The sequence below is a fragment of the Athalia rosae genome, chromosome 3, assembly GCF_917208135.1.
Source record: "Athalia rosae chromosome 3, iyAthRosa1.1, whole genome shotgun sequence".
Taxonomy (NCBI): Eukaryota; Metazoa; Arthropoda; class Insecta; order Hymenoptera; family Athaliidae; genus Athalia; species Athalia rosae.
The window spans coordinates 15,578,896-15,597,214 of record NC_064028.1 but is presented as its reverse complement, the minus strand read 5'-3'; the positions used below and the strand labels follow the sequence as shown (position 1 = coordinate 15,597,214).

General features: G+C 36.8%; 3 protein-coding genes across 5 annotated transcripts in view; 1 reads left to right on the top strand and 2 right to left on the bottom strand.

Annotated features, from left to right (window-relative positions):
- The first annotated feature begins 923 nt into the window (after positions 1–923).
- LOC105683570 (CD63 antigen-like) lies at positions 924–2,488 on the top strand. Its single transcript, XM_012396253.3, has 5 exons — positions 924–1,317; positions 1,437–1,625; positions 1,774–1,938; positions 2,022–2,249; positions 2,361–2,488. The coding sequence occupies exons 1-5, from the start codon at positions 1,255–1,257 to the stop codon at positions 2,421–2,423; spliced, it is 708 nt and encodes a 235-aa protein (XP_012251676.2). The 5' UTR covers positions 924–1,254; the 3' UTR covers positions 2,424–2,488.
- Positions 2,489–3,828: 1,340 nt separating this feature from the next.
- On the bottom strand, positions 3,829–6,323 carry LOC105683567 (tetraspanin-9-like). The gene is made up of 5 exons (XM_012396250.3): positions 6,059–6,323; positions 5,571–5,759; positions 5,292–5,453; positions 4,837–5,043; positions 3,829–4,761 (listed from the first exon to the last, which is right to left on the bottom strand). Exons 1-5 carry the CDS (start codon positions 6,164–6,166, stop codon positions 4,351–4,353), a joined length of 1,077 nt encoding a protein of 358 aa, XP_012251673.2. The 5' UTR covers positions 6,167–6,323; the 3' UTR covers positions 3,829–4,350.
- A 3,967-nt stretch (positions 6,324–10,290) lies between these two features.
- The window catches only part of LOC105691801 (matrix metalloproteinase-2-like), a 124,586-nt gene continuing 116,557 nt past the window's right edge, over positions 10,291–18,319 (bottom strand). For all 3 annotated transcript variants that reach the window (XM_048653305.1, XM_048653306.1, XM_048653307.1), the window contains 4 exons: positions 14,231–14,607; positions 13,788–14,089; positions 13,104–13,207; positions 10,291–12,935 (listed from right to left, as the gene is read on the bottom strand). In XM_048653305.1, the coding sequence (XP_048509262.1) occupies positions 12,676–12,935; positions 13,104–13,207; positions 13,788–14,089; positions 14,231–14,607 (1,043 nt within the window). In that variant the 3' untranslated portion in view covers positions 10,291–12,675. The remainder of the gene's footprint in view (positions 12,936–13,103; positions 13,208–13,787; positions 14,090–14,230; positions 14,608–18,319) is intronic.

Genomic DNA, 18,319 nt, shown 5'->3' with positions numbered 1-18,319 from the left:
GGGGGGTGAAAGGATTTTTGGTCTCACACCTGCGGCTTGCTTTTTTCGATTTCGTAATATACCTCTGTGGAACACCCTGTGCGGATCGTTTTGGACACGCAATCCTGCGGATTAAAGTGCGAAGAGAATTAGACGAATAGATATGCCCCAGTTTACGCGGTTTATTCAGAGTTCACTCGTTTATATTCCTAAAATAAACCTTCCAACGCCCGTGATTGCACAGTGTCTCCACCGATGATTCCCAATTTATTATGGGAAAATCCGTTTGGTTATCGTTTTTATTTTTCATTTACCTTCGACTATATTTATGTCATCGGGCGCTGCAATAGTCCCAAAAATTTCCAAAAAATCTTGAAGGATTTGAAGAAGGAATAAAGAAATTATTCGTCACCTGGATTTTACCGGTGGTTATTTTTGTTGGAATTACATCGATCGATAGTAAAATGGCGCATATAACAGTGTTTCTGAGGACAATTTTTCAATTCTTTGTTTTTTTTTGCAAGAAGAGAATCCTTTTTCATTTTTTCTTTTTTTTGTTTTTCGTATTCGCGATGTGCGGAAATTCGACGAATTCTACGATTCTCGATATTTTCTACAATCGGTGTGGTGAGACACGCGCGAAATTATTAGTATAAAGTACACATGCGAGAGTCTCGTTTCTGAAGTGTGTATTATGTTCTCACCCCTACGGTGTAGAATGTTAACCCGATATAACGTTGTCCGTAGCAACGATTTCGAACACAAAACTAAACGAAAGCCTCGTTTCAAGCGATCCGGTGACCAATGAGGGTTGGAAATCGCGCGCGCCTTCTCCCCTTTCAACCAATAGAAACTCCTTTCCACTCAACTCTCGTAGCTTTGTGGGATCAAAAGCTTCGTTGGTTCTTTTTTTTTTTTTTTTTTCTTTTATTTAGCTTCTCGTTTTTCTTCTTCGTTCCTTTTTTCCACTCCAGCACCTACGAGGAATATTTCGTATCAACCCCAACGCGGCGCGCATTACTCCAAGAACCGCTTTGTCGGAGGCAACCAACTCGCGCCGCGCTCTCTTCTTACACATCTCGTTATACCCGTGTCAAATATACGTCGCTAATTAAATTTCAACACACAGTTTTCAATTAGGTGAACCTAAATATTTATCAATACCTCGTATCGTAAAAGTGCGATTTTTTAAAGTTTCCGGAAAAAAATTAATAATAATCATATACGAAGGAGAAACGGATTTAAAAAGTAGAATACGGTCTGATAATTAAAACAATGGAGTCCTGTGGGATGAACGTTATAAAATATATTTTATTTTTCTTCAATCTCATTTTTGCCGTAAGTAAAATTGCATGGTATAACGATTATACAACGTCGATCGGCGCTTCTTATTTTGATGTACATAGAAAGTCGTTTTTTTTTTTTTTTCTTTGTTCACAATCAATTGATGACCGCAGATATCCGGGATCGGAATCATAGCCGCTGGTGCCCTGGTTCTTTCGGACGTAGGGGATTTCAACCACTTTTTGGAGAGTAGAATAATCGCGCCACCGGTTGTCCTGATATTCGCAGGTTGCATTGTTTTCTTCATCGCGTTCCTCGGATGCTACGGAGCTATCAAAGAAAATTACACGATGCTGATTGTGGTGAGCACAAACTACGTATCTCGCTGTGTACACATACATATGTACAGTATAATTATGCGCTGTAGCAGGTAGAAGGAATGTATAATTATTCAATTATTTTTGTTTTCTCCCCAAACAATTTCATCGATTCAATTTTACTTGCGCCCAGTTTGCCGGTGCTCTGGTAATAATATTCACCATAGAATTAGCCGTGGGAATTACGGCTGCCGTTTTCAAGACCGATTTTAGCAACGGGATGAAAGGAACTCTGAAATCGACTATGATGAATTATACCGAGGCCGATAAGGTGGCTTGGGATAACGTTCAGAGGAAGGTTAGTAACGAAATTTTTTTAGAAATTTTCAAATAACGGAAAAACGGAGCGATCGTTAATTGATCTGATGTCTCGCGATGCAGTTGGAATGTTGCGGGGTCGACGGTCCCGAAGATTGGGAAACGGCGAAGGTGATCGAAAGCGGAACCCTGCCGACGTCTTGTTGCGAAATGACCGATACCAATTCGAAGTGCATAATGAACGGCGGCATAAAAGTTCACACCAAGGGTTGTTACGAAGAGTTGGAAATGCGCGTACGAAACGGAGCTACGATATTGATCGGTGTTGGAATAGGAATCGCATTTGTCGAGGTAAAGAAATTTTCACTAAATTCTCACGTGTGTAACTATTTTATTTGTATCGAATTTCAGTGATATTTTTCTACATTCATTGACGTTTTCTTTTCTGATTTTTCCGTACAGATCGCGGGGGTCGTTTTAGCTTGCTGTTTAGCGAGTGCGATAAAACGGGAGGGTGACAAGTGAATTAGTAATCATCGATCCGATCGATGATTATTCGATTCGAGAGAGGAACGTTGAGATAAATAAAACGAAGAACAAGAACGACTCATTATTATAATCGATCACCCGGTGAAGCGGCGTTAACGCCAGATATTCGTTCAACCGGTCCGTGCAAGCATGCAGCATCAGTTCGAATTATTTATTGTCTTTAGTTTTCGAACGACATTTGAGAGAATGACGAAAATTTTCATTTCTGGATACACGATATACCGCAGACTACATAAATGATTTTTTGCCCACCTTGAGAATCGAGACAGATAACGAGGTACGTACGATTAACGACACCGATGGCAATTGGATAATTAAAAAGAGAAAGAAACAGTCAAAAATTAATATTATATATATTTATAAAAATATTATTCATAGATTATAAATGTGTAGAAATTTGAAGAAAAACGTCAAATTTATATAGGGTATAAATATTCGTACAGTAATAATCATTATAATATATTATCATTCTACGATCATAGTTATGTACTCTATATACATTTAATAACGTATTAATAATTCATCGGGTTTATCAAATATCAATAAAAGTACAATAGCCGTAGTGAGTAATTAGTAGTTAGTATAGGATCATAGGTATACGTGTCTACAGATATATATTGTAACAACGTAATTATTTACACGTCCACCAATTTATTTATACATATACACACATCCACACATGTATCTATGCGATTTTTATTTTCATTTAACTTGAGAGTATCTCATATCTATACATATTTACAATTCAATATCTGATAGAGAATTCTGAAGTATAAAATCATCGAACAAATAGGTATTAATCTAGACGTACAGACTAAGCGATTCGCGCGACTCTCTGCGAAATCAACAGCTAATTATCTATAATTAGTATACACCGTGACTCGTACAAACACAATTTACTTACAATACGTACCAATTTTGTACATTAAATAAAATAGACAAATGACTAATTACGACGTGGATAATAAATAAGAAAAATAATTATCTTAATTATTATAACAACAATAAAAATAAAACTCTGAACCTCTCATCATCCCAAAAATGCGTGAATCATAATCCTTTGTATTGACATTAATCATTATCTCTACTATAATTCCGATAACGGATGTGTAATCATATTATTATTTTCGCGGAACTTCTTCATTCGTTTTTATATGTGCCGATAATAATCCGAGACCCGTCTCGAGTTGTTATTTGACTATTTATTTATTTCCCCCCTCTCGTGCATTCCCGAGTGGGGTTTCGGTATAGGTAGATGCTTCTCCGTGGATCGTTGAACATTTGCTATATCTATTATCATTGATTTTTCGTTTCTTATTCACCGGTCCGCGAGCTAGACATGACGCGATAGTCGAACGTTGTATTTATTTATTTATTTCTTTTAATTTTTTTACTCTCGTTCGTCTAGTGTATATGCATAATCTACGACTGCGGTACCGAGTGACTCAGACCTATAATCTAAACGATGAGACATTTATCACCACGGATCAGAATTTCGACGAACCTCACGGCAGCTTTAGACGCGTACGGAATTCAGTCTGCGAAACACGTACCTGTACGTAACTGCTCTATTCCTATTTCTCGGTACGACACGATCACGAACTTTCGCGTGATATGCAAACGATGAAAAAAATAAATAACTCGGTAATAAAATTGAGGGAAACGAAAAAGACGGCCGTTAGAGCGAATTCGTTGTCGTATGTACGAGTGCGTAAGACTTAAGAGAATTCACTTGTAAGCTTAATTCGGTACGTCAGTTATTTTTTTTTTTTTCAAAAAGATCGAGTATCATTTTTTCTTCCCTTATCTGTCTTGCACTCGGAACGGATGAATCACCGTATCGATAACTCGTGGAAGACGTCGCGTATTTAGTTTTCGATTTTGGCTGCTGTGACCGATCTCTTTAATATCCACTGTAATATTTCTCGTTATCGAAAAGCGGCGATGTTTTGCCGACCGCAGAGGAAGTGGACGGCTTGATGATCCCCTTCAGTCGAGTTTGGTTTGCGTACGAGCCGATCGAACTGTTTCCTGCGAATTGATTTCTGGCCGGAGATTCTTGAACGTTCGAATTCCGTCTGAGCTGAGGTTTCGGTATTCCTATGGGATTGTACATCCTCATTTTGTCGTCGAATCTGCTATTGAGAATGTTGATACTCCTCTCCGCTGCCAATGGATTGTGCATTGTAACGGTTGATCTGACGCTTGGTCCAGTTTGCGGAGATAAATCACTTCCGCTTTCGGATGGCGAATTTCTACTTCTACGACGATAGGCACCCCGGGCCAGGTAAAAAGTGATCGCCATCGCGACTATCTGTACGAACGAATTATGGTAATTGCATTGATTTTCTTCGGATCATTATCGATCGCTTTCGACGATTTATCTTACCTCCAGAGCGGCGAGGACTCCCAGGATGATCAGAAGATACCTCATCAAGAATTCTACGAGCTCTTGGAGGGTTTTGTAACAGCCGACCAGGCTGAGATTTTCGGCGTCCAAGATCCCACAGACGTTGTCGGAATTGCAACATGATCCAGGCAGGTATCCCAGCGTTGAATTCCAATCGGTCGGATCATCAAATCCGCAGCACTTTAGCTGTTGTAAAAAATAAATTGGACGTCACTGAATAATGTACCTTTGGACCCGGAAACTCCCAGTTTATTGCTTTGGGAAATAAAATTGAAAGTAATATAATTTCTAGTAAAGTAATAATTTGAGCCTAGTGGTTTTGGTATAATGAATATAAAATGTGACGAAAAATTATAGTTCGTAGATCCGATTGAATATCAAAAAAGTTGGATAATTCATTGCAGACGTATACATAGGTATACGCATGTACTCACCGTTGATTGAAGGTGATCGACGTTGGAGCTGTAATTCGCATAATTCCCGAGATGCTCTCTCAGGGTTCTCGAGAGATCTTCGTCCGCAGAACTCAATGTTGCTAGAACGATTGCTCCCATCGTTAACTCGAACATAAATAATCCGAAAAGTAGCACACCGAACTGAAAGTGAGTATAAAATTTAATGTCCACGTATTCGAATAAATGGGAATTTTTATGAACACCTTTCGGTTTTACCGTTGGTTTATTGCACTCGAATATATTTTATTAATTTCTCACCGTTATGATTCCTTGGTATAGATTCAGCGAAGATGTTACCACGCCGAGACTTCCGAGAGATATCAAAGCAATAGATCCCACAACCAGGACCAGAACCGGCCTGTCTATGTAATAATCCAGGTAAGGCTTGAAATTGCTAAGCTCGAACCTCACTGTGATCGTTATTAGAAAAATCCCAACGCCATAAAACTGCGAAGAAAGGTAAATTGACAAATGAATATGATCAATAATTAGAAAATAATAATACAAAAGTGACGAAAACTTTCGTTCAAAGTATCGGAATTATTTGAAAGATTTTTCGAAAATTCAAGATCAATCAGTTTTGAGATTCTGTAATCACAAACGTGTGATGAAACAAATATGTCACAATCTTTTCTCTTGCGACATTACTCCGATGATGTATTACGAAACTTTAGCTCGGACGCATATCGTCAGTTATCGAATCGGTTGAAAAAATGAAAAATAAAATGATTTAACGAACGACTCACTATTAAAACACCGCTGAAAAAAATGTGGACATATTTGAGGGGTTGAAACCGAATGAGTTGTTCAATTTCTTGTGCATTTTTCCTCCTCTCTTCGTTTGCGCTCGTCATGATGACCGTGATCTCGACGGTTTATTACGGTGGTTTTTTTTGATGAAATCACTTGTTTTTCTAATTAATAATAACACTCGCACGGTGGGGTTTTAACTTATGAACGTCTCACGTTGGAACACCAACGATTCTCCACCACTTTCCATACTGTCGCAAAAATTTTACGAAAGAACTAAGCAACTTGTTGGCGTACGTCGCAATCATTCGTTTCCTGTATAGGTACACCGCTATCTTTGGCGATATCTAGATCAGATTAAAAGCTGATATCATTGGCTAGTCGAAAATACAATTCGATGTTATAAACAAACATTTCTTCAAACCAAGATTCGATTATCAGTGCGGGCGACCTGAGCCGATTTGCATCGAAAGCATTGTTAACAAATTTTTAAGGTGAAAATGTGAAAAAAGACCGAACAATAGCTTCGTATCAATTAGTTACAAGAATACGAGATAATTGGCAAAGCTTACGGAAATGATCGCGTGGCTCTTCAATTATATGGTAATCGAACTTGGTGTGATTTTAATCACAATTAGTTGGGAACAAGTGTACCTAAAGTGTGCATCGAGAGCGGATGACTAGGACGTTGTATGGTAAATAAGATTATCCTTATCTTTGAAAGTTTTGGAGCAAATTGATTGTATAGAAATTGATTAAAATAACAAGCTTTTTTTTTTTTAATAGATGATTCAGTGGGTGTCGCGATACTATAATTTGACGATAACTATATCATTCATATTACATATTACGCATACTACAACAATTTACATATCATATAGGTATGTCAATTATATTGATTGCCGTATTACTTGACAAATCCGATTTTGACTCGTATTTTGATTTTGGACTCGTATGTTTGTGATGTGAGCAATCATTTCCAATAAATCACGAATGAAGTCGTCAGAATGAATTGTTCAGACATGAACATGATTCTCATAAAACATAAAATAACGTGATTTGTTGACGATAAGTGTGTGATTCCGGAAACTTGATTCGTCAGCAGAATCGGGAGGTATTTTTCATTTCTTGAGGGGGGTGAATTTCGATCGTGAATTCGAATTCTTGAGCCTGAAATACCTCAGAAAAGAAAAATCGAAAAGTCAGTTTAGGAAGAGAAATCATTTGTCATCTTAATGAATTGAGCAGCCGTTACCTCCCGATTTATAGTGACTTCAATAATAAACATCGAGCATAAGATTTCTTCGAGATATCTCAATTTTTTGACATTTCACCGTTATAAATTGACGATAACTATCTTACATGTGTAGTTAGCGGAATCAATTTGTTGAGCCTATCCGCATGGTCATCACGATAACTCGATCAATTTCATAGATAAATTCATTCAGCTAGCAGATTCTGATTCCTGGTCCCAAAATGCACCGGAGATACTTCTAAGACCCTATAAAACGATTGTTAAATTTTAGCGCAAGTTTTGAAAAAAATCAGAGGCTATAGCTTCAGCGTTTCTGAGGGCAAAATACTAAAAATATCAATTACGGGACGCTTTTGTTATATATTTCGATGTAGGAAACGTTTAATCAGGCATGCTCATCGAGCCAGAGCCAAAACTTTACGAGATTTTTCATTTTTTCAGTACTCTTCACAAAATCAGCAATCGCACAGAACTACCGGAGAGAACCAGTGCCAAAACAATGACTGAGGAGCATCTCCTTACCTTCAACACGAACGGCATTTACTCCTGGTAGTTTTCGATTCGCAGATTGAGACATACATAGCAAACAATAGCAAATAATTGATAACGTATGAATAGATAATAATGCCTTCATGTCTTGCATTTATTAGAATTACTAGTGTAATGTTGCGATGTTGAGATGGATATACCTCTTCTGAATAACATTAAGGAGTTTTTCATATAGTATTAGATATTCGATTACATTAATTGGCGAATGTATCCTACCAGCATAACTAATCAATAAAAAAACAGCTACCTCCAGATTAATTACATGACTCCCGTTGATTCCTTACATGAATAATTCATTGCCATTCTTTGTAAATAACACGTAACTAAATCTAGCCCTGACTCCAAACACTTCCTCATGTTCTCCTGATACCTATATAAATTTTTGGCCAAAATATCGGTTCCATTGTCAGGGGTGGAATACACATGCATTAAATACACATGATTGCATATGCTAAGTTCTGCGAGCAACTAACTAGCTAGAGTCTTGATCTTATAGCAAAAGAGTAGGATTGAATATACAGGATTGAAGGCATGCACACGATGAGGCACATAGGATCTCGGACCACCTCCTCGGGTTTCATGTTCTCCTGATACAAATACCTACTTTTGGGTAAACTTTGCATTTTTAGGGCCGGTATTCTCGAGTTCTGCGTTATCACTCTCGGTTTGAGTGACAGCATGATTGAATGATTAAAGACACAGGCATGCATATACTGAGTCCTGCAAGGGAGTTGCATCAGTTGCTTTCTCTATCATATTAGGATTGAATGCAAAGGATTGAAGGCATGCATACGATGAGGCACCAGGTCTCGGAATACCTCCTCGGTTTTCCTGATCTCCTGATACCCAGAAAATTTTTTGGCCTAAATTCTAAACTCTAAATCAGGGACCGCTTTTTTAGAGCGCAAAATCATTCTTTTCTTTTTGTATCGAAGAATTTTTGAATAAATGAATACACACGCAGGCATATGGTTTGTCCTGCAAGGGCTCAGTTGCTTTCTCTATCCTACTAGGATTAAATAGACAGGATTGAAGGCATGCATGCACATGATGAGGCACCAGGTCTCGGACCACCTCCTCGGGTTTCATGTTCTCCTGATACAAATACCTACTTTTGGGCAAACTTTCAATTTTCAGAGCCGGTATTCTAGAGCTCTACCTCATCGCTTCCGGTGTCTATATAAGCTTGATATTAAATGCTAGCATGCATATGCTCAGTCCTACAAGCAACTATCTAGCTAGTGTCTTGATCTTTTAGCAAAAGAGTTGGATTGAATGTAAAGGATTGAAAGTATGCACACGATGAGGCACCAGGTCTCGGAATACCTCCTCGGGTTTCATGTTCTCCTGATACCGAAAATAATTTTTATCTCAAATTCAGAACATGAAAGACAATGAGGTGTTCGCATTCGAAGCTTGGTGTCATGATGTGTAGCCTATGTAGGATATCAGAAGGTGATGTGTTCGGAGGGTGTAATCAATGTCAATTGACGAACCAATATGAGTTACCTTTTTTTTATTGCTAAATTACTTTCATATAATACATACATATCAATTTTTGTATAATACGATCGTTAATATATCATCTAGCAGATGTTTACTTTTTGTATGAAAATATTCTTCTTCTTAGTTTGGTTATCACTATACATATAACTTATTCTTACGGTATCAATTACCTACTATATACGTATACTAATCAACTTTTGAATTAAAAACTATCAGATGTAAATAGCTGAAAACACTTCGCGTCGAAGGAAAGTAGCCGTTAATCAGTGTTAATTCTGGCGCTGATTCTCTTCGGCGAATCGATATTAATACATGCTGACGTCAGACATCCTGAAGGTCCTGTTGATAGTGCGTTCATTACCATTTAGGAAAACTCCTGAAATCGCATGAACGAACGTGAGCTACATTTGTTAACTGATATATGAAACATGAATATAATTACCAGAACTATTAAGATGGTCATGCAATGTGCGAGGTATAATCATTTAGCAGCTTCGAAATATCCAATAATCAGCCCTTCAGTCAACTTCTACAAATGATCCGATAATTTTTATGATTGCTGAAATCAAGTTGTCTCGATGAAATCTGATCCTAGCCTATTATAGTCAGCGGATACCTGTTTTGCAGGTGAGGATACCAATGGAAACGATTGTTTGAACAATCAAAGAAATATTCAATTATTTGCCTTAGGAATCGAAACTGGAATTCGCCAGCATGTCTGTACTCTGATATATTTTCAGCTCAGGAATCTGAATTCGTAAATTAAATTGATCTACTCTCCGAAATGATTAAATTCTTATCTCATTGTTGAAAAACAAAAAAAAAATCCCGTTCGAGGAGTTATTTCAGTTGTCAATGGATCAGCGAGATTTTCTGATGATGTCGTTTAGGGTGTCGTATAAAATGAATTTTTTCCTATTTTCCATGAAATTACTTTATTTCTCTATATATACATACATTCTTCAGATTAATCAAAATACAGTGTATCAATATGGAAACTAGTGGATTTGGTATTAATGTTGTTCTTAAAGTGAAGCAACGATCGATATACTATCATTTTGTTACGGTAGAAAATTTTTAGCGAAATTGTTTCAGTTCAACAATTCAGTTTAGGCACTCAACCGCATCCTTAAAGCGGTATCGGATCCGAAGTTAAATGTAATATACGTCAAAGCCCGCATGTGTTTCCGTTAAAATAGTCTCAAAATATCAGATTATCAAATATTAGATAATTTTATTATATAAAAATCACGGACAACTTATAAAATTACACAAGATAGAATAATATGTTTAGATATTCATTCATGTATATCCTCGTAAATGTGGATCGATTTCGATCAATCGTTCAAACGTAAAATCATTGATTCAAGTTTCAATAATTCTCAGCGGTCAAGGTGTGTAATGGACGATCAATTACGAATAATGGCAGATTAATACCAACGTAATTATTAAACGGTATTTGAGTTCTTTTTACACACCATCCCACACGATAATTACTCTTGTTTTTCTTTCAAAATTATCTAAAACATAAATATTTGATTTCTTTTTTCTTCTGTTTGTATAAATATCACAGTTATAAAACTGATACCACTATAAAATTTATTTTTTTTCTTCTCGTTTTTCTTTATTCATTCATTTATTTTATTTTTATTATATCCGTTTTTAGAGTATCTGTATATGTATAATAATATATAATATATTCAATAATCACTACATTTATGATAATTGAATTTAAATAAATTCATTGCTATCAACATTTCATTTGTTCACAGTATACGATGACTAAAATATTATAACCAACGAAGATATTATTTTATCACGCTTTGATCAGGACGAAAAGATATTTTCTTTCGATCCTCAAATGTCGTTGAATGGTGCCTTTCTTTACCATCGTTGGCGTATATTTAAAATTACAATTTACACGTTTGGGCACTTCAATAATTTACGAAAAAAGTACCAAATATATATTATAAAACCGCAGTAATAAATTTATACAATTTTCACTTTAGTATACATATGCTAAGTAGGTATAGGTATGTATACCGTGGGTTATGTATATTTTATCATCTGCACCGACTGTGATCTTGTGAAAAAGAAAAATGCTTTGGTAAAATCAAATAAAAGTATAAAAACATAATCGTACATACCTAACGACATTAAAAAAGCTAGGTATAATTATGTAAAAACTATCTGCATAATTATAAGATGAGATGACTGTATTTTTTTTTGTTTCTTTTTATTCTTTGTTTTAATATGTATATTCCACTTGTTCAAATATGTTCAAATATCTCTCCATTAGTTATCGCACCTCGCAGATGATGACGCATAGTTTCGTTGACGCACACAAACGAAACTGTCAATCACTAATTGATATAAAAATATATATAAATTAATTAAAATCGTGTTAAATTAAATAACATGTAAAATGTGTAAAAATTAACTGTAGTAATTTAGCTTGAGAATGATTCGCAACTATTACAGTCTGATAGTACAGTGTGCGTCAGGGGTAGATCGAACTATGAACTAAATAAACTAGGCAATACACAAGATGTCCCTATGAGAACAGAAAATAAAATCACGATACAAATTATATTTCTATGTACGATAAATATTTAGGGTAATAAATTGTGTACAATGTTCAATTGATTACGAGTATTGCTATTTTGTTATGTTTATATCAGACATTCCTCTAAGTAATGTAAGTTTACATGATAAGTATAAAGTTATATATTTCTTCAGTATTTTTTTCATTCAGTGTTTTTTGCTTTTTTTCCAACGTTTTCAACGTTCAGGTTTCACCCAAGCAAAATTGATTTCCTTTATTTCGTTGGTAATTCGATATACGTTTCACGTTATCTTCATATTATTTAGTAATCAGCTCTACTTCACAACAGATCGAAATTCAAAGAAGGAGAAATACTTTACAAGAAAAAAAAAAATGCAAACTAAAAACTCAGTGATTTTTGGAATATTAATTACGCATATTGAAAGAATTGTTTCGTGTGCGCATATTTTTTTGTCGGCAGCACGTACCTAGTTTCATGTATAAATAGTTAAAAAAAAAAAAACGAAATAAAAATTGCTAAAAGACTTTTAAGTAATCACTTCAGTCGCTTTGTAGTAATTTTGTTTTAGAATTCCTATACTTCGTATAAAGGTTCGAAATCAATTCGAAACTGTCCCTATACAGGATGTACGTATTTTTCAATCATACGTAAGTATATATCTGCGATAATAAATGTACATACAATGCTCGCTTTATGGGCTGATAATATGTACTACCGTAGATATTCGTGAATTATTCTACGATAATTTTACAAGCAATGCAGTTAATAAAAATAGATTGTAAATTACGGCTGGTAGTGGTGAACCACTTGCTGCTGTACCGGAAACAATCATCGCTCTTTTGGGATTATTGCCGTACTCTTCGTCTAGGTCAGTTTCCGGTATTTTCGGACAGCCCATCCAAACAGGTGCAGATAACCGCTGTTTTTCATGAGCCACTCGCATACGAAGATCGTCAAACTCCCAGAATCCCTTGCCTTTGAAGAAATACGTTTTATCTGAAAAAACGTTTGATGAAATATTCATTAAATTTTTCAGATGAATTTTAGAACAAAAAAATAAATTACGAGTTTCAATCAACGAATCAAGTTGATTTTTTTTTAATATTTTTTTTTATGGTAAACAGAAACAAATTATCAATCGTAATATCATGGTAATATACTCACGATCTTTATATTGAAAGACCGAATCTATGTTATATCCGACTCCTGCGAACATCGACATATCCCTCGGATAATCCCATTCAACGTGATTCTCCTCCTCATCGAATCTGAATTGTAAAATAATGATGATTATTATAAAATAACTAATTATATTCTCATATTTTCCATCAACAAAAACTTTTATAAAATAATCCGTAACGCAGTTACAAACTGATAATTATTTCTATACATCGTCGAGGGAAATCAGAATTGAAATCTCGTGAATTTACCTTGGCAATGAGCCAGATGAACCAATATGTGGTTTAGTTTTCAACCGCTTTTCTACAATATAGTGTACCGCTGCAGCAGATTTTCGTCAATATTTTAACTCCGAATTTCACGATAAAATCTATTTTCAATGCGTACGGCGGCAGCGGTTTATTGTTATCTTTTTTTACATTAACTTTTTCCCGCGGTCCATTCCTATCATTCCTAATTTGGCAATTACATAGATCAGCGAAGCCGAGTTGTATTTTTAAACGCCGTGGTATATTTTTGCTAAATAAATATTTCATTTACTGAAGTACACGGATATCGTACGCATTCACGTGCTCGTCGTTCGACCGGATATACATACATATAAAGTATAACTTGTCCTCGAATATGATGAGAAGGGAAAATCGAGAATAATTGAAAAATCGTTTTTACCTCCAGTACATCGTACCGCTGAAGAAGTAGGTCCTCGAATTATGTCCCCAAATCATTGCCCCGTCTATCTTATCGAGTGATTCCGGAAGACCGAGATCCGTCAAGGGTCTGGGAAATCCATACTCTATTTTAGCGCCGTTGAAAACGTAATACTTTCTACCGATGAAAAATACCATCTTGGTATCGAGTCTTTCGTAAACTGCGTCGACGTGATCGATGTCCACTGGCAATGGGAATAATCTCGTTATTTCCGCCGGGTAACCATCGTAGACCTCTCCGTCGGCCCGAATTCTCCAACAATACTGCGTGGGACAATTAATAAATCGGCTAAGCGGACGGTCGAAATTAAATATCGTATCAACGAACTTCGTTTCACAAAGTAAATTCTAGTAATATTACTTCAAGAGACTTATGCTCAATAAATTACACGAAAATCGACTCACCCGTCCTTTGAAAACGTAGATTTCGGACCTGAACATAGTAATGGCGTCGTAGCTGGTGTCGCAAGTGTTCGGTACTTTCGGTGCAGGCGTTGTCGGCCTCGGTCTGCTTCTCGGTGGTTGCGTAGGTCTCCGTCTGTCCGTGGTGTAGCCGTAGTCCGGTCTACGTGGACGATATTCCGGATGGTCCCTCGGATTTTCCGGGTAATGATTCGGGTGGGTCGGTCTCGGTCTCCAAGGTCTGTAGGTCGTCGTTGTCGTAGTGGTGGTGGTGGTCCATGGGCGAGTCGGAGGAGGTCTTTGAGGACGTTCGGGATACGCGGGCCTCTCGTGATGACGACCGCCGTCCAACGGCCCCCAAAGTTTCCCTTGCGGCGCGCCTTAAACGGAAATAACAAAAAGGAAAACCTGATTAAATTTTCATTCGGATTAAAAAAGAGAATATATATATTAGTCTGGGCCACTCGTTGAAATAATGGTTGGAAAGATTTAATCATTTTAGGCACCTGCAAACTCTATCTATATATGTTGTAGAAAAACTACAGCTACCGAATCCGTTATACCTTCCTTTCAACCGTTCGCGTTTTCTGATAAGATTCATCACCGCGTACCCCCGCAGCTGCATGCAAATTTATTTATACATATGTATGTATGCACATAGGTATTTTTGTACATAGGTATACACAGGGTTTATTCATTTGTACCGCCGTTATGGCGTAGAGCGTGATTTTCATTTCTGTCAACGCCGTGTTCAAGATAAATATACATATATATACATATAGGTAAATGCAAAATCCTGCAGGTGGGTGTTTCATCGAGCACATACGCGAGGACTCTGCACTCGCAAAGATCTTGATTTCGTATAATTTTGCTCGGAAGGTAGACTAATCTTTTTTTTTTTTTTGTTTCAATTTTGCTTATTACACGTTCGCATATTAGCGCAAAGTTTGATGTATTAAATTGAGTTTGAGTTTTTTCATCTTAGCGGTATTAAATTATTCCAATTCACTTATCCAAGATACCTTCTCTGTTTCTGATCTAAAAAGCCCGCTTTCATACGTCAACACCTATACATCACGTAAACATTTATTATCTTAATGCAAGCAGTTATTAGATGGTGAAAGCTTTTATACAGATGACAAGTAGCTTTACTTCTGAACAAGCGGGACTCCCGCGGTCCAGCGAAATATCAAGCCGAGATATCCTCGCTATCGTTGTTATTATTATTGTTGTTATTCTTATTATTATTATCATCGTCGTACATATCGGCGACAAAAACATTTGAAAATATTTTATACGGACAACGTTCTTCTCTTTCATTTTCTCAATCGAACGCGAGGCGAGACAAATAAAGGAAGAAAGGAAACATTTCATCTCTCCTCATTTTTCCCTGTTTTTCACGGACGTTTTATATATATCCACGTATTCTTATGATTTTTGTCCTTATTATTCCCTCTCGTTATTTGGAAAAGAAGAAAAACGCAAAGATAGATAAATAAAGTGAGAGAAAACGAATTTGAAAAATGTTTCTTGTCCGTTTGTTATTTCTTCTGGAATATTTTTCCCTCTTTTCGCAAAAATCTTCGCATATGATCAAAGAACTTGATGAAAAACGTGTTTGCATAACGTGTACGCACGCACGTACGTACATATGTAGGATGATGAATATTCACACGTGCATTCGCGTACACATGTAACGTCGTTGGTACGGAGTAGAAAAAAATATTCGGTTTCTAATAAAAACACACGAATGCATGTAACCACGCGCATCTGTATAATATAATATAGATACGTACGTCAAACATACGCGAATGGAGAAATGACGGGGCAAAGCTGGGTTGCAAAAGTTCCGCGATTCGAGGTTGAAACTCTCCGCTGTATACGTGTGCCCCGGATATGTAAAATTTACACTTATGTATGCGTTACCTTCAATTAGTGAAGCTGCGTGCTACACGTGTAGATACGTACTCGTAACGTTATAAATATATTCAAACATACCTGCAACTATAGCGATGCATGTGTTTTTCCCAGTAAATCATGAATGCAGAAAATACAAACTGTGTCAACAATTTTATCAAAGAACTTTACTTCTAATTTTTTTCGTTCCTTTCATTACACGGATCTGTACATTATATTAATCGGATACATGTATTTCCATTTGCATACGAATATATACGTACGTCAAACGAGTTGAAAAAAATAAATAAATAAACAAAAAATAAAATAAGATGAAACTCACTCAATTAACATATTATCGACAAGAAAAGCTACTGGGTTAAGTGGTGGTACGTTTTCCCTATTGACGACGATATTGTACGGAAGTGAAAAAATTACGGCTGAATTATTATAATAGAAGTATATTTGTGCACATATGCGAATGTAGATTTCAACGTAATCGGTTCGAAATTTTGAAAATATCTTTTCGAAAGTTCATCACAACCTTCGTTCGAACGGGAAGTGTGCAGGATTTACATCTGCATAGGTAAGCGTACATATAAAACGTACGAATATATAGATAACGCACATATATTACGTGTGTGTATATATATATATGTATTCGACGATAAATTCCGCAACAGTGCAGTTCGCGAATAATTGTATGTATGTGCTCACGGTGAAATTTCATTAAAATCTCCTACCTAAAATTATTGCAGCCGAGGGGTGGAAGCCGGGATGGGATGTATCGTGAATTTTAATAATACTAATCGACTCTTGCATTGCTGCTGCATATTTCGCTCCGAAATATCCGCCACTCCGCCGGTGCTGTCGCGCCAGAAAATGATCATTAATTTATAACGCCCGACCGAACGGTAAACCAAATTAGCTCCATGGAAGATCGACGAGAATTTATTCATTATTCGTCAGGTACGAGTACAAGGTCTCAAAAATTATCATCGCATTGCCGGGGATTGAACTTCTTTTTTTTTTTTCTCAAAGAAAAATGGAAAACGAAATTTGCAATCACGTCAAAACGTGGAATTCGATCGAGTAAATACTCAGAAATATCGATATCACTTTGATTTTGATTTTTTTTTTTTTCTTTTAATCAAGTTTTTTTGATTTTGGTACGTGTATACAATATTAGACTTTGAGTCGTTATTGCCATTTAGAAGTCATACGAGTATAACTGGCGTCTTCGAAGTACCCATCATGCAATTTGCGAATCTTGTCTAGGACGTAACTTTGGAAATTCCCATCAAAGTTACCCTCAAACTTCCAAGTATATCGCGTTCGTTTTGCATCCGTATACGAGTGTGTGTGTACACCGCGGTACACACACGCGCAATAATTTACGTCCAATTTCTGCTCAAGACGCGTAACGATGCAGTTACGCCCGATGAAACAGCGTCGCTCTGTAATCCAAGTACATACAATAATACGTGCCCAACTGCATGTCCCACGAGGCTACGATGACGACGATAACAGTAATCGCTGCGGCGACGCGAACTCTCGGAAAACGGCCTATGCAACAAATCCCAGCGCGCAAATGAGCGCTAATAATTAATGGAACCCCGATGGACGTATTATTTATGCCGGGCGCACGGCGAACTTACGGTCGGTATGCAACGCACATCCGATTCTCCTGCATCATTAGGATTACGCCACGCGACGATCGAATACGTGCAGTATAGCCTACGTCGAATCGCTGTCGGAATTTCAAACGATTTCTCAAATCGATTGATTGTTTTTTTTTTGTTTTTTTTCTTTCTATCATCCGACGGAACCGCATACCCCAATACCATACAGGCGGGGGCTTTATTTGAGGGCTTGAAGTTGAGTTTCCGAAAATTGATAGATCCTTTCGGGGGAGGTCGAAGGTTGTACCATAAAAATAAGCAATTCGCATCGGTATCACGTAGCCCATGGTATAAGTAATTCAGAAGTGCAGAGGAAAACTCGGGGCTGAGAGACCTCGATAAGATTATACCGTATATTATACAAGTGTATGAATGTATGTATATATGTATATACATATATGGTTTGGACGTATAGCGTGAAAGCTCACGCGACCCAAAAGAAATGAAACGGCGGAAAGGAACGTTTTCCTTTCGTACTTGTTAGACCGAGGTGAGGAGCATCGGTGCGCGGACT

What these genes read in the sequence shown, in the direction of transcription:
- LOC105683570 (XM_012396253.3), top strand. Translation starts at nt 1,255, where the DNA reads ATGGAGTCCTGTGGGATGAACGTTATAAAATATATTTTATTTTTCTTC. An exon ending in TCTTCAATCTCATTTTTGCC is followed by an intron (nt 1,318 to 1,436) that starts GTAAGTAAAATT and finishes TGATGACCGCAG; the next exon opens with ATATCCGGGATCGGAATCAT. An exon ending in ATTACACGATGCTGATTGTG is followed by an intron (nt 1,626 to 1,773) that starts GTGAGCACAAAC and finishes ACTTGCGCCCAG; the next exon opens with TTTGCCGGTGCTCTGGTAAT.
- LOC105683567 (XM_012396250.3), bottom strand. Translation starts at nt 6,166, where the DNA reads ATGACGAGCGCAAACGAAGAGAGGAGGAAAAATGCACAAGAAATTGAA. An exon ending in TTTTCAGCGGTGTTTTAATA is followed by an intron (nt 5,760 to 6,058) that starts GTGAGTCGTTCG and finishes CTTTCTTCGCAG; the next exon opens with TTTTATGGCGTTGGGATTTT. An exon ending in TCGATCACCTTCAATCAACG is followed by an intron (nt 5,044 to 5,291) that starts GTGAGTACATGC and finishes TTTTTACAACAG; the next exon opens with CTAAAGTGCTGCGGATTTGA.